Consider the following 27,031-nt stretch of genomic DNA (forward strand, 5'->3'; position numbering starts at 1 on the left):
TGCGCAGCTGACTTGCGTTCGGTGATTCGCAGATGACCAACTGCTAGGTATAATCATTGACCAATAGTGCTAACCACAAAAAAACCCTATAAAATGTGGATATTAATGGGGTGGGAAAGAAAACCCGAGCCCATCCAGTCACAAATGCCTATGTCATTATCGTTCAGTCGTCCATTAATATCTGCTAGTGGATGTGCGCCTTAAGAACAATGTATCTTCACATGGATATTTTTTTTCTTGGGAAACAAGTGCATGAATACTACTTTGACTCAAGGAGGACCTTCTCATTGCAGTTGTTAGGGATCCATGCACCACTACAAAACTACTCCATTTTTCCCGTGGGATCGGTTATTTGGAAACCTATAGTGACTAACGGCAGGTTCCGTTTAGAAGGCCAAAATGGCCTTTAGTAAATTTGGATTTGAGCTGTGGATCCCATCGGTTTGCAAACCTGCTGCTTGGTTAACTTTGCTCATAGTCTTGCTTATTGGTGATTTTCCATTATATTTCACTCTAGTAGTCTCCTGTAAAAAAAACAAACAAAAAAAAACCAACAACCCTGGTAGCTTCAGCATACGTCTGAGTAGAAGAGGCTGTAACAGTTAGAAAAACACCTGTGTAAATCCTTGCTTTGCTGAAAGGCCCTCTTGGTGACTTATTTTGGTGACCAGTAATTATATTCCAACAATAGTTGCAAAGTGGTTTCATAATTTTGTCCTAAAGTTGTTCAGGAAACTCTGAGCAACAGGCTAAGGGGTCTATTTACAAAGCCTTGGAAGGAGATAAAGTGAATGGAGATAAAGTTCCAGTCAATCAGCTCCTAGCTGCCGTGTCACAGGCTGTTTGAAAAATGTCAGGAGCTCGTTTGCGGGTACTTTATCTACGTCCACTTTATCTCCGTCCAAGGCTTAGTAAATAGACCCCTAAGTTAGTTAAATTGGTACATTTGAAGGGATATTTGTACTTTTTCCGGCATGTGTAATGTATGTGCAACTTGGTATTATAGCAGAGTTGTATACAAACCAGCAGGGATATAGATAGATATAATATGAATCCAGGCGTCTAGTCCAGTGGAATTTATCCAGGTTGTGTGGTTTATTGAATAAAGGCATACTCGCTGTTACACTGATTGTCCAGAGCAGGAGCGGCATTTGTGCAGGCGCTGGAACAGTAATCATATGCAGGTAGATGTCTCGAGAGCAGCTGTCCTCCACTGTATCGCTCATGCACCGTAAACAAGATGGAGCAGCTATTGTATTGGCAGCCATTTTGGTAAGGGAACTGAATAAGGAGGAGCCATATTCTTGGAGACTGTACAGTAGCACACTCCACTTCTAAAAATACGTAGCTGTTTGTATGCTGTCTTTATAAATATTGCTCATCTCACGACACCTACCATATGAACAAATCCACCTAAAAGCTATCTCTTCATATACATGAGTAGTAGATGGGTATTTGCATTACCATACCACTGTTCTACAATCTCCCCTTATATTGTCTGGGAGTTGTCACATTGACTTCTCTCAAAAGTCTGTCATTATTGTGATAGCTAAGAATATTAGGATGATGGAAAAGCTTATATCTTCGTACTCCATTTCCTGTATGAGTAATGGAAAGATTACTGTTCAGGACCAGGGGAGTGATCCCAGGTTCATGAAGCATGATTGGTGGCACACTGTAATAGAGCATCCATTACTTGACTAGGGGCTACATTTTAGTTTTCTGGTGGTGATCCTCTATGACCAGGTTGGGTGATGCCCTCTTGGTGTGTGTACAGAATACCCAAAGCCTGAATGGGAGATCAGAACAATTGCTCAGCCACGTGACCGAATGACAAGAGACAGTCTGTCTTTTAGGTGGACAGTGCAGGGGTAAAACTGAATTGTAGATTTTACAAACTTTGTTTGTACACTTGTTACAGGCTGGCAGTTGCCAGCCTGTAACTAATGAAACAATGTTGTCGGTGGTTTATAGGCTGGGAAAGCCCTGTGCTCATCTGTCTTCTGGAGACCAACTTAAATATAGAAAACAAATTCTATACCTTCTCCTTGTTTCTACAGTAAGGCTGAGTACACACTGTGACCTGCCAATGCGCCACCTGATGGTGCCAATGAATGATATTGGGTGGTCGGTACACACTGCATTATCCGGTGAATGACCACCCAATTGATCGTCGCCGGCACCATTGACCTTGCCGGCGTCAGCAGCTGTGCCGCTCCATCGGTCGTGCATGCAGGCCGACGGAACTACCCTGATGATCCTCGGTAGTGCGCATAATGGGTACACACCAGGGCCGGATTTACCGCTAGGCAACCTAGGCAGACGCCTAGGGCCCGGCGGGTCCAAGGGGTCCGTAGCCGGGCCCCCCGGAATCCGACCCTGGAGAGAACCTGTATTTGGAGCGGCTGCTGCTGGCACCTGCCGGCGAGAGGGGACACAGCAGCAGCACGAGCCCTGCCCCTACCAGATGGGAGGAGGAGGCGGAGTTTCAGGACAGGGACGCCGGCTGACAACACGCTCTCTATTCAGGAGGAGCATTGCTCCGTCAGTGCGACGTAACGTCAACTAGTCACGTCACAATTATAATCACTGGGAGGTGGTGGAGCACGAGGATCCACGTAGGAGTGGGACAGGTCCGCTGTGCAAATGTCCCCGGACCCAGCCAGCAGGTAAGTCTCCTGGAGCCAGCGGGGAGGACAGAAATGTGCTGTGAGAGGTGAGGGAAGGGGAGGGGAGAGCGGTCTGAGCTGTGAGGGAGCTGTGCTGACAGAGGAGAGAGGGGTCAGTAATGTGAGGATAGAGGGGAGGGGGTTGTCTGTACTGAGAGGGTTCAGTAATGTGAGGAAAGGGGGTCTGTGCTGTGAGGGGTGGGAGTGGTCTGTTGAGGGAAATGACGTCAGTTACGTGAGGTAAAAGGGGGTCTGTGCTGAGAGGGGTCAGATGTGAGTAGGGGGGGGTCTGTGATGTGGGAGGGGGGGGTCTGTGATGTGAGGAAAGCGCCAGAGATACTACGGGGGAGGGGTCTGTTGGGAGGGGTCAGTAATGTGAGGAAAGAGGGGGTCTGTGTTGTGAGGGGAGGGGGTACTTTGCTGAGAGAGGTCAGTGATGTGCGGAAATAGGGGATCTCTGCTGAGAGGGGTCAGTGATGTGTGGAAATAGGGGGTCTCTCTGTGCTGAAAGAGGTCAGTGATGTGAGGAAATGGGTGTGCTGAGAGGGGAGAGGGGTCAGTGATGTGCAGAAATAGGGAGTCTGTGCTGAGAGGGGTCAGTGATGTGTGGAAAGATGGGGCCAGAGCTATGAGGGGGGAAGGGTCTGTGCTGAGAGGGGTTATGGTTAGGTTTAGGCTGCGGGGAGAGAGGGAGGGGTAGGGTTAGTATACTTACCGGCAGGTATCGGTAATCTAACCTTGTTAGGATGCTGGCGTCGGGATTCTGAGTGCTGGCATCCCGTACCCAACCCATACATACATACATAGCCGATGTTTCAAGGCCACAGCGGACCTTTTCTTCAGGTGCTGTAAGGGGGCATGAATCAGAAATTAAAATATAGTGCTATGGATTGTTTGAGGGAGGGGGGCCCCAAAACTTGTCTCTTGCCTAGGGCCCCATGTGGTCTAAATCCGGCTCTGGTACACACTAGACAATGTACCCGATATGTCAACCCGATCCGCGGGATCGGACGACATTTTATCTGTGTACCCGGCTTAAGGTAGCAAAAGAAAAAATTGGCATAATCTCTTCATTTGGCAATATAATTACATATAAAAAGGACTTTGTTGTAATCTATAGTAACCCACTTAAACACAACGACCTTTTAGCCGGTCACGCCTATTATATATACAATAGAACCTTAACATTTTGAACTTTTTTGTCTCCGCAGTTGTTTGATCATGTTGCTGTGTGTCTCGGCCTATTTCTTGAAAAACAAAACCTGAAGGATAATGTTCTCCCACTTGGCTTCACCTTCTCATTCCCCTGTAAGCAGAATGAACTAGACAAGGTAAAATCGGACTCTGTGTTCTATCTTCTTTGCTACCTCTTTTCATACATTTGCAAAATAATGTTTTTTGCAGCAGCACAGTTAAGAGTTCAGAACCACAGAGCCCACTGTACATTTGGAGAAAATATACCTCCCTAAATGGAGTGGACTTGAGTGTTCCTAGTGTCTCGGGTACCTCTGCGAAAACTTTTGCGTAACGGAGCCTAGGTAAAAAGTTAATGTTGGGCCCAAGACAATAAGCCCCTCACTTAAATTTGCCCAGAGACTGCCTTTTCAGCATAAACTAGCCTATGTATGCTGACAAACGCCCTCCCTTTTTTTTTTTTTTTTTAATTATTATTCTGGATGCTGTCACAATGTTGACACCAGAAGGTCATTGTTCATGATGTTGACATGGTTAACTTAAAATGTCAACATTTGCATCGAACCATTTTTCCCAAACTCCGCCTTTACAGTCCAGGTTTTAACCACTTAACTGACGTGTTTGTATGGGATGCAAATGAAGCCAGCTGTGCTTCAGCTGAAAAGATGCGACCGCACCACCCCGCTGTGCTTTTGAAGAGGAAATTTGTTCTTCACTTGTCCAGAATCGATATTATCTGAATCTCCTGCAGAACCGGCAATTTCTGACCCGTTTTCTGGAAAAATCGTCAGTTAAGAGATCATGCTTGAGTGCAGATAGTTAAATCAAATTGACTGAGATACTATGCTCACTCATGGATATCCTTAAAACCGGGACTGTAATGCCATGCATGAGAGGCACGGTCAGCATGTTGAATGTAGAGCTTAATATACTAAACTCTTTTATTCTGCATCCAACAGTGTGATATTGATGGCTACTGTGATAAGTGACATAAATTGTATGTGTTGTAAATATTCCACCATGTCAACAGCATTTGGGGGACAGGGACACTACAAGGAGTTTGCATGGTGTGTATCAGAACATGTTAAATTTAGCACTGCCAATCAAAGTGTGCAGATGGAGGAAGTTAATACACTAGATGGTGACCATAAATTAACACTTTGTCTCTATTTACTACAATCCGCATATTGAATGCAGATTGTAGTGGGATGATATCGACTGAATTCGCATTGTGAATTCAGGCAATATCACAGGCATTTACTACAAAGCTCTGTCTCTGCGAATCCTCTCTGCACACTAGTCACTGTATTTTTGCAAAAAATACCGTCACAAAGTGCCCTCGTATGCCCCGACCGGCAGCCGCTGCTATACCCCCCCTCCCTTAATTACACTTGCCTGCATGATCCAGGACTCCGGTGATGTCTTCCATGTCCTCCGGTCAGGTGATATCCCATACTGCACTTGGACCTGATCACCTGATGACCAGGCTGCAGTGCACTATGGGAGACCAGCTGACCGGAGGGAGGACATCACCCGGAGCCCCACTCACCGGTCCCTGGAGTCAGGTAAGTAAAAAAAAAATATATATATATATATATATATATTTTTTTTTATATAACAGTAATCAGCTTGCGGTCTGTTTAGACCACACAGCTGATCACTGGGACCGGCTCTGGGCAGGAGGCCGGTACCCGGGGGAGACCCTGGCTAACGCCACCTCCAGGTGGCGTTATTATCACAGGGCTTTCCCCGATATTTTTTTACAATTTATTTTTAGTAACTTTGTCCAGATCACATTTCCCATTACAATTATGGGAAATGCGATCTGATTACTATAAATAAGTGATACTTCGGGTCAGTGGCGTAACTAGGGGGGGTCGGGCAGGGTGCGTGCCCTGGGCGCCGTTGGGCCGTGGGGGCGCCGCCGGCCACGGTACCGGCCTGCCCTAGTTAGCCAGTGTAGTGCCGGCCGCAGTGAGTTTGGTCAGCGCTACACATTTAGACAGGACCGGCGCTAGGCTTCCAGTGCCGGTCCTGTGCTGCACACCTGAGCCCGCTCCCTCCCCCTGAGCGCTTGCCCAATAGCGCCAGGAGGCGGGCTCAGGCTGTGCATAACACACGCATCGCCGGCAGCGATGCGTGTGTTAAACAGCAGCCAATGAGAGTCAGACAGACTCTCATTGACTGCTGCAGCACCCACTGCAAGTGCCGGACTTCCGTCCGGCTCCTGCAGTGGGTAATGGGACAGACGTCATGACGTCTGCCCCATAATGCTGAGTGCGCCAGCGGCGTCGTGGACCGCAGCAGCAGCGTGGATTCAGGTAAGTATATTTTTTTATATATATATATATATATTTTAACCTATCTGCACAACGGGGGAAGGGGGTGGCTACTACTGGGGGGACCTCTGCTGGGGGTGGGGGCACAATGGGGGAGGGGTGGCTACTACTGGGGGCACTATTATTGGGAGGACCTCTACTGGGGGCACTTAATCGGGAGGGGGAACCTCCTACTGGGGACTACTACTTGGGGGGGAACTACCACTGGGGGCATTATAAAAGGGGCCTACTACTAGAGGCACTGCACTCGGGGGACCACTACTGGGGGCAATAATAGGAAGGGCCACTACAGGGGGCACTGGATAGGGGGGGATCACTACTGGATGCCTGCATAAGGTGACCACTACTGGGAAAACTGCATGTGGGGGGGACTACTGCTGGGGTCACTATATAAAGGGCACTGCATAGGGGGGGGGGGACTACTACTGGGGGCACCATATAAAGGGCACTGCATAAGGGGATACCTCTACTGGGCGCACTGCATTGTGGGCACTGCATAAGGGGGAACACTACATGGGGCACTGCATAAGGGGGGGCCACTACTGGGGGTACTGAGTAAGTGGAACTAATTGGGGGCTGTATAAGGGGGACCACTACTGGGCATACTGTATAAGGGGCACTACTATGGGCCTGCATAAGAGGGACCACAACTGCATACTGTATAAGGGGTACTACTGGGGTTAAGGTGCATATGGATAGGAATGTTCAGTGTGAAAATAAAGGTGTGTCATGTTGATACGCCCCATTTTTAAGTGACCACGCCCATTTTTTTGACACGCACGCCTTCGGCGCGTGCACATCAGAGAGGGGGGGGCTCCCTTTTCAAATTTGCCCTGGGCTCCAAATACCCTAGTTACGCCACTGCTTAGGGTTTGGAGTAGAATTTTACGAATTCTAGTCCAATTGCCCTGTAATAACTATAGGTGATATTAAAATAATGTGAAAAGGGTGTGAAAACACCCTTTTTCACTTTATTTTAGTAAAAATAATGTTAATAGAGCCCTTTTGTCTTTTAAAAACCTTATAAAATGGGTTCCAATAATTATCACTGCCACTACACTTACCTTTCCAATGATAATCCCTGTGATGTATCTTAAAAAAAAAAATGTTCAATGTATTTTGAAACACTTCCATAAACATTAGGGGGTCTATTTAAATGAAATAAAAGCTTTAATTTCATTTGTCACTATTTAGAAAACCGAAAACTGGCATTTTTGTACCCGCTCCCGATATTCTCACCCCCCACCCCTCTCGGCGCCCCTGTTGATGGCACACACTAGACCAGCGGTCTCCAACGTCATTTGGGGGATGAGCTACTTTACAAAAATTCAACCTCCTGAAGAGCTAGTAAAATTGTAGAAAAAAAAAAAAGCTGGCTAATAACCGAACAATTGAAGGTAACTTAATGACCATGGGGAAAAATGGTTAAATGCATTTTTATTTTCTATTTAATTAGTGATATTATTGTAGTTTGTAAATACAATTTTACACACGGGCACATATCACTGTTAATTACTGGCTCCAAAGAGGTATGTGCAGTAGAGGAGCAAAAGATCTAGGCAAGGCTGCTGTATGATTTTCCGGCAGGGCTGGGCGGGAGTCGCTTGCTCCACTGTAGCATAGACGCCGTGGGTGGAATCACGGGGATGCACGTCAGGTGATTGCTGTAGAGGCAGCGGCAATCACCTGACGTGCTTCCCTGTGGCCTCACCCATGGCGTTGATTACAGGGGGAGCACACGTCTGAGGTCACTTCCTCCTAGTTGACTTGACAGTACTGCAGCTAGGTCCAAAATTAAGACCGCGAGCTACCAGTTGGAGACCACTGCACTAGACTAAGTGCCTAATGTCATCCGGCCTGGTTCGGACGACCGATCGTCTAGTGTGTACCCAGCATTACTTGCTGGATCTTACTATATTCCCAAAGCTGAATCGGGCTCAAGGCATTCCGAGGATGGCATTATGTGTGTCCTGACGGGAGAAAAGCATGAAGAGACCGTTCTCCCTGCTTTCCCATACTGCATTGTGCCCTTCAGCCAGGACCCAATAAAATATAAATATGTAGATAAAAGTAGAGTGATGTGTTAATGGCGTTTTCCGCTCTCCTTTTTTAATAGAGCCCTTAACCTGAAGCGCTAATGTTAAGATTGAGGCTTTACTATTTCCAATGTGTCATTAGTGCATGTGTAGCAGGTAATAAAACGGTTACTGTAGGTGCTGGTAAAGTTGGATTTAATGGTCTGTACATGAGTATTCTAAACTTCTGGGGTCTTGTCTCATTCCTGTGGAGGCAGCATTTGTCCATCGGCCTCAATGACATGTAAAATTAACTTTAATTAAAATGGCATATAATATGATGCCTCACTTCCTATAAAGCATTACTGTATTGTGCCATACTGTTACAAGACACACTTGTATTTATAGTAAAATGAAATTATTTTCTTAATACAAGTGTACTGTAGTTTGAGGATAACGTACGCACCCATGGAATGGCTCATCAGTGAGAGTGGCCTTCACTGACTGCTGCAGACTTCAACAATGGGTCACATCAATACTAAACTTTTGTAGAGAATGCTTTTCTCCAAAAGGGCTCAAGAAGCTTTGGATAAAATTTTAAACATAATAGAGGTTTAGATTTTCAGAAAATACAGAAAACCAGAACATAATACAGAGATGAGTCAGCTAATTTGGGTAGTAAATTCCAAGGATTGCTCATCCTGCCCACAAAGGCACTAGGCGAGGCAGCCATCTTGTGTACACTACATAGGTTACACTGGGTAGACTAGACAATGCCTGGAAAATATGTCCTAATGGAGAAGCTACAGAATACTAAACAGATGCAGGATCCTTACAAAATCATCATATCCATGCATTGCTCATCCTACCCAAGAGTACCAGGTGAGGCAGTCACCTTGGGAACTCTGCATAGATTAGTGTGTGAGATGAGTAATACATAGATGTACTGTAAGACATATATAATGGTAAAGAGGCTGATTAACGCATATCCACTGCATAAATACTTCAAAGTGTTGTTCATACTATATTGATGGCATTTGAACATCCTTATTGGCACAATACATCACCCCAATATCATATATTTGTTTGCAGCTCCATATGGATGTGTATTTCATGAATTTAGCCTTCCATTTGTACAGGATTTGCATGCACTGCACATCGCTGGTACATCCCATTTGAACAAGCAGTGGTTCTTCTTTTTTTTATAATGAATCACTGAAATGACCCCAATGGAAGTTGATATCTTTAAGAAGCTATTTCTTTTGCCGTCCTAAAGCCAACTGCGTGTTTGATCTTTCTGAAATAGAGCAGTAGTGTGTAGCTGTTGTAACCCTGTGACCGATTTTTCTCCCCAGAGTGTACTCATATCTTGGACAAAGGGATTTCGCTGCTCTGGTGTAGAAGGGCATGATGTGGTTCAGTTGTTGAAAGATGCCATTCGGAGATGTGGGGTGAGTATTGGCCACATTTGTCAGACACCAATTTCTTTTTATATGAAAGTGGCACTATCTGACGTACCCTGCAATAACCCTGCCATGTCACTTGATGATTGTTTCTCCTACAGAATTCTAAAGTTGATGTTCTTGCCATTGTCAATGACACTGTTGGGACAATGATGAGTTGCGGCTACGAAGATCACAGCTGTGAAGTTGGCTTTATTATTGGTAAGTTCTATGGGGTGTACTTAAAGCCATTTTGGCAGCACTCAATTCAGCACTCAATCCAATGCGCTAAGGTGTCCTATTGTTTATCCTCAGATACTGGTACCAATGTATGTTATATGGAAGAGATGGGTAATGTGGAGTCTGTAGAGGGAGATGAAGGGACAATGTGCATTAGCATGGAGTGGGGAGCACTTGGAGATGATGGAGCGTTAAGTATTGAGACGACCTATGACGCTCAGGTAGACCAGGCATCCAGTTTACCTGGAAAGCAACGGTAGGCGGAACCTAGATTTCATTCTTGTTTTTTAATTATGTGATTTGCTGTCGAAAGTCCTTTAATGAAAGTAGAAGTCATTCTTAGACGTATTTTACTAATCTATCCTCCTATCCTTGATTGCCCCTTAAAAATTGTCAGAATGAGGACTATGTTTATACACATTAATATGTGGGGAAACCACAGATGGTGAGATGGTGGAAGTAGCAGGTTCCAAGAGTGCTGTCATATTGGGCTCCTTTTGAAGTGTACCTCTGTGAAACTAAGGGCTGAATTCAAATAGTCCCGTTAATTTTAACGGGTGTGAAAAAGGGTGGTAGCCTTGGGCATTAATGCCTGGGGCTATTCAGTTAGGGTCCATTTTATCACGCTTATTAACTTACAGTGCAAGAGCACATTAGAATCCGTGATAAGTTCACACACATATGTGTTATCATGGTTGCGGCACCCGTTAACATGCTAGTTATCGGGGATTTCTTTTTAGGAAAAAAACCCACAGTTCATAGATTACATTGCCAAGCAATAATATGGAAGGTATGTTGTGACATTATGTTCTAGCCTTTAGTGGTGCCCTATAAGCATTTGCAGCATCCTGTAGCTGGCAGGGCATAAACTGCGCATCTATGCTCTAAGGCAGGGATGGGGAACCTCAGGCCCGGGGACCGTATAAGGCCTCCGGAATTATTTGGTCTGTCCCTCTGAGCTTTTTCCTGCTAGCCTCATCTGGATGGCAGGGTGCCTATAATGGCACCCTGCAGCCAGAATCTATGCAGCAGTGCCACCTGGAACGTCCTTAGGACGCTTCAGACTGTCACACCGCTGCCCTTACAGCTCCCCGAAGCATCCTCCAAGAAGCTCCAGGCTTTGCTGTAATCACTGGCGATTGTGGCCCCGCCCCCATGTGATGTGCAATGGAGGGTCGTGGCCTGCACCGGGCCCGCAAATAATGTTATATATATCAAAATGGCCCTCGGCAGAAAAAGGTTCCCCACCCCTGCTCTAAGGCCAGGCTGTTTTCATGAGGGTTTTTTTTTTTTTTATATCTGTGTTTTCCCCTGATCAGGCAGCTGCTTTGGTTATTACGGCACGATAACTTATTCTTATTATATTCCAGAAACGTCAGTAATGTAAATGACCTAGAAAATATGAATGGAATCTATATCTTATTTAATTTAAACTTTTTCACTGTCAACTCATCCAAAGAGAACTGGAAGGAGCTTTTCAAATTGGAAATCTGTATCTTCAAATGTAGAACATAATACACTATACAGTCTTTGAACATCTAAGAGCTAATTATGTTCCCAGCTCCCATTTTGTACCTTTTTGCTATACTATGCTGATCTCTAATTAGCTAAAGCAAAATGATCCAAGTATTGAGAACTTCAGTGTCTGCAGACTTTACTATTATGGAACTTCTCTGTGTTAACCTCAAACGAAATTGTAATTAGGCTGGTGGTCAAACAGGAAGCAAAGTATTGGACAAAGCCACCTGTAATGATTTAAAGGAAGGGTTCCTACCTAATTTAAGAAATGCTTTTACAGTTTAAGCATCAAAAAAAAAAAAAAAATACTCACTTTTCAATAAAAAGTAGCTTTTTCTACAGAAATAGGAAACAACTGTGGTGAGCAGGGACGTAATTCAATGCAATTATGCAAAATTAAAATAAGATTAGTCTTGTGTCTGCAGTAAGCTGATACCTCAAATATGTAGACAAATTAGAAGTGTGGTTTTTCTCCAACCTTGGTAATCTCTACAATGAATCTGCCGAACTTCTACAGAAAATGGGGACCTGATTTTTCACCCAGCGAAGAGCCTGTAATTTACATCAAGGGTGCAGGTTATTTATTCTTGCCATACAAACAAGTATGTAAAAATGTCTTCTATTTTCTTGCATAGTAATGAGCAAGAACCAATGCAGACCTAATTTTTATTTGTAATAAAATAACTGTTAAATGATTACTTTTTTTATTAGTGCCAGTAATTCTAAATGTATTTAAAATAAATAAATAAAATAAAATACTTTTATATACCCTATTTAGCTGGTGCTATACACGTAAATGTTATAGATTTCTACCTATATCTCCCACTTCTCCCTACAGATTTGAAAAGATGACTAGTGGAATGTACATGGGTGAAATTGTCCGTTATGTACTCATGGAGCTTACCAATAAAGGTCTTCTGTTTGGGGGTGTCAACACGCCGCAACTTGAAACCAAAGGATCAATCTGGACAAAGGATGTGTTAGAAATTGAAAAGTGAGTGTCTTTTATATAACGTGCACTATTATTTTTCTATAACTGTGTGTGTTTGTTTTTTTTTTTTATCATCCCCTATGTCAATGGGGTAAACTTACTAAGATCCGTGTTGGTCCCAATTTGCATTTTCGGGTGATGATATCACTTTTTTGCAAATCGGGAACTTACTGTCATTAAAGTCGAGTGATTCTTCATTTTTTCAGCTTGAAATCGGGTGGTTTAATGCCGCAAATTCGGCCGTTTTGAACAATAGAAATGATATCACCATCTGCTCAAATCGGATGTACTTTTCCCTTTTTTAATACAAATCAGGAGTTTACCATTATTCGTTTTGCTAAAGTCGGATGTTTTTATGCTCAATTCGGGGACTCCATAGAAGTTTTGAATGCGCCACCTCCTGAGCTGCGAGTTGCCATCAAACATACACAAATCAGTGTGATTTGTGTATGTTTCTGAATGGCAAGTGTGTTCTAAGGGTTAATTTAAACCAAAAGGCTAACCAGCCCCGGACTTGCCGCAGAATAAACTTTGGTAACCTACGGCTCCCACTATTGACTTCAATGTAGGAGCCATTCAATGGCTGAGAGAGGCGGGGGCTCACCTCTCTCAGCCAATGAACGCTTAGATACTGCTCTATAAAGGCAGAAGCGGCATCTGAGCGTTCCATTCTGGAGATACCAACCATCCTGGTTGGTATCTGGCGCGTGGTTTGGGTTTTTTTGTTTTAAAAAGACCTTGGATGCCTACTTTGGACAAGGGGACACTGTGTGTGTGTGTGTGTGTGTGTGTGTGTGTGTTTTTTTTTTTTTTTTAACACATCTCTTTACAGGTACCAACTGGCCCTTAATGCCCCACATGCTGGTACTTGTGGTTTTCCAAGTACCAGCTTGCTGTGGACCTGTAGTTCCACTGTAAAGGCAATGTTGGTGTGTATGTATGTATGTGTATAGATATAGAGAGATCTCTCAACCCACCACCCTAGGTCAGTGGTGCACTGGAGAGAGGGACCCATTAATTTGGGGGGTCCCCAACTCCCCTGGAATCCCTGGCCTGGGATGACTAGTGGTCAGGACTGATGCTGCAGCAGGGGAGCCCGGTGAAAGGGCTCTCCTGGCTATGGCATCAGCCCCCTGCTAGAAAAGGTCCGGTGCTGGTTATAATTATAGGGGGATCCCCAAGCTTTTTTTTTTTTTCATCCCTATAATTAAAACCAGGACTGGCCCTGCATCCTGGTGCTGGTACCTAATTACGGTGGAACCCTACACGTTTTGTTCCCCATAAATTTAGGTACCAGGACAGGCTGGCAAGTCCGGGGCTGGTTAGCCTTTTTGGAGTGGGACCTCACGTCGTCGTCATTTCTTTTTTTTTTTATAAAAAATTAACCCTAAAAAAATATAAAAAATAAAAAGTCTGCACATATCTCACTGATTATGTGCAGCCTGCTTGTTCGGGAGACAAATTCGGCCGTTTAAATTTGGACTTCAAAACAGACAGGATTACCATCGATCAAAATGTACCTGTCAAAACCGGAAGCTTGGTAAATTCCTGGGGTTTTCCTTTTTTTTTTTTTTTGTCTTTAAGTGAAAAAAAGTCCGTTTTTGATCGATCCTTTCAGAGTTGAAAAACGGTAAATCGGGACCAAATTGAATCTTAGTAAATTTACCCCAATGAGTCTCTAATCTTATCTTTCTGGTTTTGAAGTAGTACTTTAATCAATAGGAAAGTTACAAACATAGTACAGAACCATACACAGACTACAAATGGCCATTATTCTCTCGCTGTACAATCAGATGTAAGGTTTATATCCATCTCTCATCATCAAAGTTTATTTATAAGGTGCTACAGATCTTGTAGTGTTATACAGAACTACAGGGAAATTGTATAGTCAAAATACTGCATGGATGCAATTAATGACCAAATTGCAATAAAGACCAGTGGGCTTTTGTAATAGTTGCGACTTCCAGCTGCTGCCGGAACTCCTGCAAATCTTTTTGTATTTTTAAAGCTGCAATCACTTTAAAGACAAAAACAAGCAGTTTTTTTGCCATTAAAATGATTGCTACTTTAAAAATACGGGAAGACTCGCAGGAGTTCCCGCAGCATCTGGACGTCGCACTCTATTGCATAAGCCCACAGATCTGCATAGTGAATGCATACTGTTGAACAGGATACAAATTAACAATGCTATTCTGACAAAATTGCAGATAGAAGAATTCTGCATAAGACAGACATGAGCAGTAATTACAGAATAAAATTAATGTATGCAATTTTGCCCAAATTAAATATCAAATAGAAGAATTTATCTTAAGGTGTGGACAAACACGAGACAATGGGGTAGATGACCCTGCCCGTTGGTTTGTAATTTCTATTCAAGGGGTAAGAGACATTAGGAAGGTTGGGGCAGTGGTCTGGCATTCCATGTTGAAAATTGAGGAGGAAGAGGGTAAGCAGTCAGAGTAGCACAAGGGTAAGATTGCTGTGCGGGAAGGGTTTTCGTGTAGATGGCTTTTGGCAAAAGAGGGCGATGGAGACTGAGAGTGGACAGAGCAGGGAGATCAGATCTATCTCCTTGATGTATTAATTTTCTCTTGTGCAGTGAACCTTTTGGTTTGGAGAAAGCCAGAAGTATGTTGACTTCCTTGGGACTAAATCCAAGTGAGCAGGACTGTGAGACTGTGAAGGGTGTGTGCAATGCTGTGCTCATGAGGTCTGCCAAGCTGTGTGCTGCTGGACTTGCTGCAGTGGCCAACCGCATTAAAAATAATCGCCAAGACCCAGTGGGCAGAATCACTGTGGGCGTAGATGGATATGTGTACAAAACAAACCCCAAGTAAGATTCTGGACCCCTAGTTCCAGCTTATATATTTTTTTTCTCCTTCATTTCCTTACAGATGGCTTTATGCAAATCTGGGTGTCTACATTCACATATTATGAGCATAACCATTATTCCGGGTAGGGTACATTATCATCAAAAATGCGGTCAAACCCCCAAAAACACAATTTTTCGGGGGTTTCACCGCGTTGCTGAAATTGCACCAAGATTTCAAAAGCAAAGCTTTTCCACAGCTTGGGCCCAATGGCTAACAATCTTTATATGGTGTTACCCAATGGAAGCCTATGGTCATCTTTCCACAAAGTGCTTTGAGAGGGATCCAATCTGATCCCTCCCAGCACCCCCACCGATGTGCGTCGTTCTGTGCATGTGCAGAGGGACTTCTGGGGCATAAACCTAGAATTCTCTCTTGCAAAGGACAGCTCTTATCGGGAGCGCTGTCCTTTGTGATTTTCTTCATGCATACCAGCATTATTAATGACTGCATGCATATGATCAGTAGCGGAATGTGATGCTCTATGCATCCTGCCTCACAGTCTGAAAGCCATCATGGTTAAGTTCTGAACTAGAATAAACCTGGTACAGAGCAGTGAGCCATACTATTATGTAATGAAATGTTAAAACTATTTAATGGGGTTTGGGGAAAGACGTTGCTTACTGTACACTGCCACATTTCAGTGACATGTCACACATTCCTATGCACTAACTCAAATCCACAAACTATCCTTGTATGCTTTTCTCCTTTTCATCTTCTCATCACTGACATGTGGCGATGTAGGCTGATATAATCATTTCTAGTGAATCCCTCACACAGTAGCTTTTCCCAAGGCAACATCATGCTGCCCTCTGTCTGATATATATTTTCATAATTTTCCCTCAAGGAATACCCATGTGAATGTTCTCTTTTGCAGGTTTGGTGCATATCTCAGCAAGGCTCTGGAAGAGCTGGCACCAGACTGCCAAATCAAATTTCTAGTGTCCGAGGATGGAGGTGGAAAGGGCACTGCTATAGTTACAGCTGTAGCTCAACGGCGTGTAGGTCAAAGACATTGCATCAATGAAACCCTGGCTCCATTTATTATGTCTGACTCACAGTTAAAAAAGGTGCAAAGTCGCATGCGCAAAGAGATGGATTTAGGGCTACAGAGTGGAGCTGAGGCTACTGTGAAAATGCTCCCTACCTATGTGTCTGCTACACCTGATGGAACTGGTATATATCATAGTAAACTAATGTTATATAAAAGTGTACTATATATACCCAATTTTTATGTGCTGTGTCACTACAGTTTACCACTGCAGGGACACGCTGACAGTAGTTCGAATGGGGCTATAGCTCCAGGCCTCCAAATAAAAATAGGCCCATCATGACATGACCAGCCACCAGTTTGCCAAGTGGTTGGCCATACATCCCAAGTATAAAAATTATAATTATTTTTCTTCTGGTTTTTGGCAGATGTTGGGACTGTAGTGGGTGTACATACCCACACAGCACTGTTCACCGCTTCTCACAGGGGGAGATGTATCAATCCTCAGATAAAGTACACATAGCAGCCAATCAGCTTCTAGCTATCCTTTATCTAGCAGTCTATAAAATGACAGAAGTAGTCTCCACTTTATCTCCCTTAAAGGTTTGAAACGCCTACCCCCTTGACCCCCGATCATTTTTAGCTCCAGGTGCATGTAACCCTTAATCTGGCCCTGTTCCACTGGTCTTATTGAGTGAAGTTGGTCACCTTTTGTGGTAGTGGTTAATGGCAATTTTTGTGTTTTCCTTACTAAAGGTGGGTTCCTCCCCACCTAAATCTCAGAACACAATAAATGTGGTCTATATCATTTTTATCTACATACCCTATTGTGTGTTTTTAATGTTGTTTTATTACCTTTCTCTTATAGAAAGAGGGGACTTTTTAGCTCTGGATTTAGGTGGAACCAACTTTCGAGTCTTGTATACCCACGTGGGCATAAAAAATGAAGGAGGGATACAAATGGTGAGCAAGACATTTACTTTGTCACCTCATGTGATCCAAGGAACAGGAGAAAAGGTACGTTTTTGTTTTTTTCCCCTCACTAGTGCATAAATTTTGTCTCTCATATGTATTGCTTTAACAACTTCTTTATTACAATGTTTTTATACAGTAACTTTATTTTTGTAAGTGCTTAAGGGTAGTTTCCCAAGTATATGCTGCACTATTGAAATAAATGAGGTTTTAGAAGGGCTTAAAAAGTTGCAAGCAGTGTTTGAGCCAGTAGCAAAACTGCTCCACTCCTCCAAAAAGAGTTTTTTCCTGGCAGTCTAGCCCCTTTTTTTTTTTTTTTTTTTTATATCGATCATGTGAATTATTTTGAACATCTGCTCAAAAACTACTTCTGTTATGTAGAAATGTTGAAGAGCTGCTTTTCTTGGCTATCTTTCTACTGCGTGAAAATCTTTTGTGACACTGTTAAGACTCTGGTCAGTGGCCCTTCTGTTGTGCTTTATAGTTAAGACTGTTGGCATTGGAAGGTTTGATGAAAATTGGCATGTTTTCCCATTGGTAAAGGCAGAAAAAAAATTGTATTGGTGTCTTGTTTGATTAAAAATCGAGGTTAGAGTGTAAGCTTTCAAGGTTACTACTGTTGCCATTTGGGGGGGTGGGGAGGGGCATTGGCAAGTGCATACACTCTTGCCGATGTTGGGAGCAACAACGCAAGGGCCATGCTGCATTCGAAAGCGTGGCCCTTGCTGGCTATGAGTGTACACAACTACACACTAGACTATGTTGCTGATGTCATCCGGCCGGATTTGACGACATATCGTCTACTGTGTATCCACCATAACTGTGCATGTTTTTCATATCTTCTAGCTGAAGCACAGTTGTGTTAATGGACTAATACAATAGATCTTTGGACACCTTGAAAGCCTGTAGTTAGGTCTCGATGAGGACAGTTTGAGAAATGTTGCTCTAGGAAATTTCAACTGAGTAACAAGTATATATTGGTGTCGTAATTTTAAAGGCCTGGCCTACAGTTATAGGTGTTTACATAATCAGTCTAAGTAATTGCCACAATTAGATGTGTTGGTAGTTTTGTGGGCTGTGTGTTGTGGTGTTTTGCATATTGGATAAATCCAGTTTGTTTCTCCAGCTCTTTGATCACATTGTGGATTGCATCACAGAATTTCAAAAAGAAAATGATCTTGAGGGGAAGAGGCTGCCTCTAGGCTTCACATTCTCCTTTCCCTGTAAGCAGACCAGCCTGGATCAGGTAAAGAGCTGGAATGATGCCCATATTTCACCACTCCAAATGCTGGTTCAGTGTATTACACACTTGTGTCCTTTCAGGGCATTCTGATTTCATGGACAAAGGGGTTCAGTGCATCTGGATGTGTGGGAGAAGATGTGGTCAGGCTTCTCAGAGAGGCAGCTATTCGTAAAAAGGTATTTAAACATAACTTTGTTTCTTTTGCATTGGTGATCCAACACTTTACAGTAACTACCAGAAGTCACGTTTACCAACCAGCCTATTTCTAAAGATTTCTTACAGTATTAAGGGCCCCATTTACAAACACAACGAAATACCAGCGGGAATTTTCATTTAGTATCCCTGTGATACAAACAAATTCCACTGATATATTTTAGTAATACTTACCCCTCCGGCGAGGTCCCGCGAAGTCGAAGTCATGAGCGGGGTCCTCCGCTGGGCTGCTGGCAGCCTAACGCTGCCAGCGACGGGCCTCCAGCATTATGCGCATGCGTGACGGTCCGTCTGCGCATGTGCATGACACGAAGATTCGGCAGTGCCTGGAAGGCTTCGCTGAAGGTGGAAAGGCATCGCCGAGTCTCCATTGCTGGCAATGGTGCCTGCATCGCTCTCGCCTTCTAAAAGATGGAGAGAGGGATCCTGTAAAAACAGCGGCAATCTAAGATTACCGCTGTTCACTAAATACAGAAACCTGGCATAACCCCTTTAGCGAGTGCTAAAGGGTTTATCTTTCGTTTGTAAATGGGGCCCTTAGTGGCATATTATCCTGTGAAATCAAATCTGGAGTTCTAAAAGTTGGGGTCAGGAAATGAGATGTTCCAAATTCTACACACAAACTCATTGTGACATTACTTTGTGTGTGTTTGTTCTTTAAGGGGTCCATTCATCATTCCTTAATTTCTACAAACGCAGATTAACATTTTCACATACTTTTTTGTAGAAATGAAGGATTGGGGCTATTCATTATAAAGGTAATACAGGAGATATCGTAGATATCTCCTGCTTACCTTTCAGCCCTGATCCCATACTTGAGTATGGGGACCTAAATTCATCAAGCTCCAAAAACAAACAAAATATTTTTAGAGCTTGACTGCGGGAGCATTTGCCAGCTTCAGATGGCGGCGTCTTCTGTACCCCAGTTCCAGGTCTGAAGAGGGAGCCTTTCGGATCCCTCCGCCCCTGTCCGGCTCCTGACACCAGGGCTTTGTGTTCCTGGGTGAAGCCCAGTTCAGACTCTGCAGTACTAACTTGCACTGCTATAGGAGTAGCGCTGAAGGGGGATCGTGGAGACAGCTGATTTTCAGATCAGCTGCCTCCACACTGGAGCAATGTTGAATTGCTCCAGTGATTTTGTATTAACACGCTGCTACTCGAAGCGAGATGGATACTTAATTATCTAGAGCTGTCCGGTCCCCGATAATTAACATAATGATTGGATCCCTAAGAGGTGGTAGCTTTTTTTTTTTCCCTTCTCTTGGTGGCTGAAAACATAACCTTCAGTAATCAGCCCTGATAACACTGCACTTTATTTTACAGAACCCGGACTTCCATGTGGTAGCTCTGGTGAATGACACAGTGGGAACAATGATGTCCTGTGGATATGGTGATGCAGCCTGTGAGATTGGGCTGATTGTGGGTAAGCCATCTATTTTTCAGCATTCTAATGTAGAAAAAAGGGTTTCGTCCCACCCCCTTCCCTCCTTTCTGGAATATGAAGCCGGATCACCAGCTAGCCTATTGTTGGTAATTTAGACTGTATTATTCCGTGCATTCTATCGGATTAGATGGGGTGTGATGTGTTTTCTGGATCTCTAAGTTGCATATACTTATCTTGCAGGTACAGGAACAAATGCTTGTTACATGGAGGAGATGAGGAATGTGAAGGTGCTGGAGGGGGATGAGGGACAGATGTGTGTAAATATGGAGTGGGGGGCTTTTGGAGACAATGGCTGTCTGCATGATATCCTCACCCCCTATGATTGTGATGTAGACCAGTTCTCCATTAATCGTGGCAAACAGAGGTTAGTAATGGTTATTTGGGAATACCGATACTACAGTGTGCTGTATTGCGGTGCATGCATGGCATGAACTTAATATGTTACCACACGTTAACTCTAGTAGTAATTTAATTGATCAGTACATACATTTACACCCTCTGGATATATCAAAATCTGGAATTATACAGGCAATTAGGAGTTAGAATAGATGCTATTGTGGGCACTTCTGTAACTGAAAGGCACAGTGACTGCTACTAGGCTCCATCTACGATTTATATGGGAAAGATTTCTGGACTGCACTATATATATATATATATATATATATATATATATATATATATATATATATATATATATATATATATATATATATATATATATATATATATATATATAGCTACCTGATGAGACTAATTGCAGGCACAGAAACAGACAAATCTCATAAGTCCAAATTATTAATAATATGTATAAATGCAATAAAATTTTGCAATCAATAGAGGTTTTTAGCATAATCATGGCCAAGGTTATGGGCCTACCCACCATATCCAGGTAACCTCTTTCGGTTACAATCCATCGGTACCAGATCATCTATGTAAATGCGGACACACAAATTACATATGGTGCATGTGCGTGCTGTGCATATTATGCAGCATACAGCCCATGTGCAATGAATGTTTGGATTTCCATGGCTTCTGTGATAACTCTAGTCCTAGGTGAAGTCCAGGCCGGCACCACTTTAATTAGTGTTCCTTCCTTATCAATCCATCACTGTAGCTTTCACCAAGTTCTCCTCTCTGGCAGTTGTGCACTGTCCTGGTAAGTACAGTATTAGTAGAATAAAAAGTTGGGTGATTTTTGTATTTTAACAAATGAGATTAAGTACATTAATTTAAAGTATAGGAAAAATGTGCCAAATGGACCACTAAGCATTTGATATGATTGTCACAATGTAATCACTTGAGGCTCTTCTAAAATACAGGTAGGCACCAAGGCTAGTAAAACATAAGTGGCTTGTTCCAATTAGCTGCAAGTAAGTTTATATATGATACACTTGTGGTAGCCCCAAACCCCTTGATTTTACAAGTTTGGGGGCAAGTTGATGTGCTAATGCTGGTGTTTCCACACTGTTGCAACTATAAATCTTGGTGTTTTTGGATAACTGAATCAACCCCAAAGTTTCAGTCCAAACATGGGGTTCTGCTGCACTACCAAGGTATGTGGCCCCCCATTAAGTAAGCCAGCAGATCTGGAATAGCACTGTATGTGAATAACAATTGGGTGACGGCGGGTGGGATGCATCAACCATCGCATTCTGGATGTGATGCATCTTGCAAATGATCGCATGCCTACTTGGCGTTTAGTAACGCCGTATGCATCTACATTTAAGCAAAGGACGGCTCTCCTGAGAAGAACTGTCCTTTGCAGTGTGTGGACTTCCGGGTTTATGACCCAGGAGTCCTTCTGCACATTCGCGGCCCGTCGGGGTAGTCACCGATAAGAATCCCATAGGCTTCTATTAGACAATGCCATCTATAGATGGCATTGTCTATCTGGTCCAAGCTTCTGAAAGCTTCTTTGTGGTTGCATTCAAACCTTCGAAAACTGCATTTTCGGAGGTTTGCTTTGTTCAGCATAGTGCATCTCTAAATTAGCTGCCTGAGAGGTCTTCATTTATACAGGGAGTTTGGAAAGTCCCTCCGCAGTGACTGTGGGCTAAGTGTGAGTGTGTGACAGGCAGTGGTGGTTCCAGAAGTGGGGCTGCAGCACAGTCAGAAATTCAAATAGGAGAGCCACCCCATATGCTGCCAAACCTCGCCAGCTGGGAGGCTCACTGGCAGTTGGTGTGACTCCCCCATTTGTACTTTGGACTGTCGAACACTTAGTATAGTCACTGCGGAGGGACTTTCCGAATTCCCTGTATTTCACAGTGTAATGTTAGGGGTTGCCCCTGGAGGCCACATTGTAAATAACGGCATCTGGACGCTGATAAAATATATTCTGAGGATGTGTAGGTGGAGATGCGGCTATTTAGAGGTGAATGAACGCAGTGATCTGATTTCAGATATGATGGCTAGTTTTACAAGTGGATGGATGGGGCTGCATAGGCAAACGCAGTGGGGGGGCTGTTGCCCAGACAATGACCACAACTGCAATGATATATAATACAATTTTAATAGAGCTGCATGTTTTAAAGGGTTGGGCATGAAATACTGGCCGGCAAGATGCCAGCTGTCAAAATACCAACAGCGGCATCCCGAAGCTCAGTAACCAGATGGGTGTGTAAGTATGTCAACCCTTCTCCCCTTAACCCTCTGTTCCTGCATCCTAACCCTCCCTATTAGTGCCTGAACATAACCCTTCCCCCTTGATGCCAGAACTTTACCCTTCCCTCCCCACAGTGGTGCCTAAACCTAACCCTACACCCATCCCCGGGGCGTAGCCTAACCCGGACTGCTATACTTGCGTTAGGGATGCCTGCTGTCTGGATTTCCGCGCTGGTGTTTCATCAGCCGGCATCCCGTATGTAGATATCCTAACTAGATCCCGTTTTGAAGATCTCCTCAGTATCACAAATGAAATAATTAGTACACCCGTGGATCTTTTTAAAATGTGTCTAAGGGCTCTATTTACTACAATCCGCATTTGTAATTGTAGTGTGATATTATCGACTGAATTTGCAATGCGAATTCAGGCAATATCACAGGGATTTACTACAAATCCCTTGCAGGGACAGAGCTTGCGATAAAGCTCTGTTCCTGCGAATCCCTCCGCACACTAGTCACGGTATTTTTGCAAAAAATACCGTGACAAAGTGCCCGCGCATGCACCGACCGGCCGCTGCTGCTACCACCCCCGTCATTAAGCCCCGCCCCCTGCGATCGCACACCCCCCTCCCTTAATAGCACTTACCTGCAGTCATCGGTGCTCCGATGATGTCTTCCATGATTCTGGTCAGCTGATATCCCATACTGCACTGGGACCCAATCACCTGATGACCAGGCCGCAGTGCACCATGGGAGACCAGCTGACCGGAGGGAGAACATCACCGAAGCCCCGACCACCAGTCCCTGGAGTCAGGTAAGTAAAATTTTTTTTTTTTTTTTTTTTTTAGCAGAGATCAGCTTGCGGTCTGTTTAGACCACACAGCTGATCACTGGGACCGGCCCCGGGCTCTGCTCTCCCCGTTAGAGCAGGGCAGGAGTCCGGTAACCACGGGTGACCCTGGATAACGCCACCTCCAGGTGGCGTAATTATCACAGGGCTTTCCACTGTATTTTTTTTTTATTTTTTTTTTAGTAACTTTGGTCGGATCACATTTCCCATTACAATTATGGGAAATGCGATCTGCTTACTAAAAATAAGTGATACTTAGGGGTTGGAGTAGAATTTTATGAATTCTACTCCAATTGCCCTGTAATAACATAGGTGATACTAAAATAATGTAAAAAGGCTGTGAAAACACCCTTTTTCACTTTATTTTAGTAAAAATTATGTTAATAAACAGAGCCCTAAGTAATGAATACCTGTGCACCAACTAGGAGATCTGGAAAACATGCACCATTAGGGGTGCACTGCTACAGTATAGACCTTCTCTAATCAATACTGTAGAACATACACTATCCAGTGCATTAGGAGACCAATGTGTAGGTACTGTATATGTCCAGGGGTGGTAGGTTCTTCTGCTGCTCCCCCAGACTCCAGTACTTGCTTTTTAATGCTCTGGAATCATGGCCAAATGTGAAATAAGAACATACAGCTCGGGCAGGATGGCTCTACTGCTGCATCCAATGGCTTACTGTGATCGCTGGCCCTGTATGTCGGAATTATAACACACTGCACTATGCATGCATATTATAGCTAGTTAAGTACTAATTATGCCCTTGTCATGGATTGTCCACACATTCTAAAATCAAGCATTTTAAAACCCCTCTCTAGAAATCCTCCCCCTGCGCGGTGTGGCATATATGCGATTAACTGAATACTTATAAAGATCCACAGTTATTTCTCATCACGCAAATCAGCTGCTTCTGTTGCCAACTTGCACGCGGCCCTGAATCTGTCCCTTTAATGTGTCAAAGATCTATACATGGATGTTGCCTCCATACATTGTCCTGTGTAAACAATGCTTAAGTGTAATTTAAACCAAAGACAACTGTATATTTCACTGCTTGATGTCAATGTTTTACCCTTTTTAGCTGGTGATAGAATATTGTAAGACCCTTTGACACAGACCGTTAGTCTGGCAGTGATATTTGTACACTTGTGTGTTCTTTTATTTACATTTACTCAAATAGTGCCAGTATGTTCTGTTGCCCTTTATAGTTGGGACTTGGGGTTCTTTCCTTAATGATAAAATTATTAGTGATACTTTAGTTTTACATATGTGGCTTTATTTTATTAAGAAATAATGTCATTCAGCAGGTAGCATAACTATGGAAGAAATTAATAAAGCCATAACTTTGCTCCCTGCGGGCAAATCCTCTGGGCCGGACGGCTTTTCCGGCGAATACTATCGAATATTACAAACACACATATCCCCAACATTGTTGGAATTATACAAAACAATACATGATAATAACACACCATATGATACATTTAATGAGGCGCATACAATTCTGCTGCCAAAGCCAGACAAGGACCCAAATTTTATGTCATCTTATAGACCTATCCGTCTCCTGAATGTTGACTTGAAGCTTTTGGCTAAGATCATGGCGCTACGACTCCAAACAATCTTACCTCACATAGTGACAGAACATCAAACAGGGTTTGTACAAGGGCGACATGCAGTAAAGGCTATAAGGACGGCAATTGCAGCAGTAGTGGTGTCGGCGGGAACGTCGGGAGTTGAGAATATATTATTGAGTTTGGATATTCAGAGAGCCTTTGATATGGTCTTGTGGCCATACTCGTTTGAGGTGCTGGAGAGAAGAGCCTTTGGGACAAATTTTGTTGATCTGATACGGTATTTTTATTTTAATCCGTCAATGGCATAGTAGGTCCCCGTTTCTACCTGGAAAGGGGCACCCACCAGGGCTGTCCTCTTTCACCATTATTTAATTTGGCATTAAATCCTCTTCTTAGAACTCTTCAGACGTGGCGAGAACTTAAGGGTATCTCTGTGTGTAGACCAGAATTAAAAATTTCCGCGTTTGCGGATGATATTCTTCTCTATATAGGTAATCCTGAACAATCTTTGCCCCTTCTATTACATAAATTTGAACATTTTGGTCTAGTATCTGGTCTATATATAAATATGACTAAGTCAATAGCTATGTCATTTAAAAGCTCTGCTAGATCCTAGGTGGGACTCTCAATATCTCCTACAATGGTCTAAACAATATATACCATATCTAGGAATATTGTTACCACACAATATCTACGATCCTTATAGACCGAATATCACAAGAGCGATAAATAGATTGAGTGCGGATATTAGGGGGTGGAAACGTCTTTCTTTATCATTTTTGGGACAAGCTAATTTATTAAAGATGGTGGCTATCCCCCGTTTAATGTATCCTTTGCAGTCTCTCCCCGTTCTCTTAACAAAAGCTGACACACTTAAAATTAATAGGCTGATACGTCGATTTATTTGGAAGGGTGGCAGAGCTAGAATAGCCTTACGAAAACTATGCCAACCTAGGAGCAACGGGGGTATAAATTTTCCAGATATAACTATATGTAATCAGGCGGCACTTTTGCGACATTTACGCGATTGGTTGCATCAGTCCTTCATATATACTAATGTACAAGTGGAACAAAGTTTCCTATTAGAAAGTGATCTAATAAGTTTTCTTCATCAACATGAACAAGAGATATCTGAGATATATAAATTAAATCCGCTACTATGGACAGGGCCGAAACTAGGATATCTGTCACCCGGTGCAAGGCAGCAATTTTGTGCCCCCTCCCTTCGTGTACCTGGAGTTTGTCCTTGCTCCTCCATAAAGCAGTGCACTACTCAGACGTCCCTGGTATAGTGACTTACATTATTCCATACACCATAATGCCCATTACACATTATGCCACACACTGTAATGCCTATTCTCAAAGTGCCACTTACATATTTGCCCGACACCATTTTATGCCCCACAGTAATGCTTCTAATTACTTTAAAATTACCTGCTTGTTGCCATGGGGGTTCCATGCTTGTTGCCATGGGGGTTCCATGCTTGTTGCCATGGGGGTTCCATGCTTGCTGCCATGGGATTTTGAAGGGAGTAGATGCAGCTCTCAGCATCTTCTCCCTTCAGCGCCAGTATTCCCGGCACTTCCGGGAACGCTGTGTGCATTGCGCTCTGCTAACAGACACTAGGCTCTAGCATCTGTCTCTTCCTTGGCGGTGGCCATTTTTGGATGGCAGTTTTCAGCAGAGTCCATGCGGATGGCTAGTCCGCATAGAATCTGCTGAAAACGGCCATCCAAAAATGGCCGCCGCCAAGGAAGAGACACACTAGAGGTCCAGTAAGGACCTCTAGTATTAGTCTCCTCTTTGGCGGCGGCCATTTTCAGATGGCCAAGTCAGCTTTTTCACCCCCCCCCCCCCGCAATC

The 27,031-nt window shown here is 43.5% G+C and overlaps 1 protein-coding gene across 4 annotated transcripts in view; it reads left to right on the top strand.

Annotated features, from left to right (window-relative positions):
• Nucleotides 1–27,031, top strand: part of HK3 (hexokinase 3) — an 81,203-nt gene that overhangs the window by 48,462 nt on the left and 5,710 nt on the right. For all 4 annotated transcript variants that reach the window (XM_088465475.1, XM_088465478.1, XM_088465477.1 and 1 more), the window contains 12 exons: nucleotides 3,881–4,000; nucleotides 9,573–9,668; nucleotides 9,782–9,881; nucleotides 9,975–10,155; nucleotides 12,256–12,411; nucleotides 15,008–15,241; nucleotides 16,156–16,454; nucleotides 17,138–17,286; nucleotides 18,368–18,487; nucleotides 18,565–18,660; nucleotides 20,021–20,120; nucleotides 20,322–20,505. In XM_088465475.1, coding sequence (XP_088321601.1) covers nucleotides 3,881–4,000; nucleotides 9,573–9,668; nucleotides 9,782–9,881; nucleotides 9,975–10,155; nucleotides 12,256–12,411; nucleotides 15,008–15,241; nucleotides 16,156–16,454; nucleotides 17,138–17,286; nucleotides 18,368–18,487; nucleotides 18,565–18,660; nucleotides 20,021–20,120; nucleotides 20,322–20,505 — 1,835 coding nt within the window. The remainder of the gene's footprint in view (nucleotides 1–3,880; nucleotides 4,001–9,572; nucleotides 9,669–9,781; nucleotides 9,882–9,974; nucleotides 10,156–12,255; nucleotides 12,412–15,007; nucleotides 15,242–16,155; nucleotides 16,455–17,137; nucleotides 17,287–18,367; nucleotides 18,488–18,564; nucleotides 18,661–20,020; nucleotides 20,121–20,321; nucleotides 20,506–27,031) is intronic.

Source organism: Taudactylus pleione, unplaced genomic scaffold (genome assembly GCF_031769625.1).
Source record: "Taudactylus pleione unplaced genomic scaffold, aTauple2 ptg001990l, whole genome shotgun sequence".
NCBI lineage: Eukaryota > Metazoa > Chordata > Amphibia > Anura > Myobatrachidae > Taudactylus > Taudactylus pleione.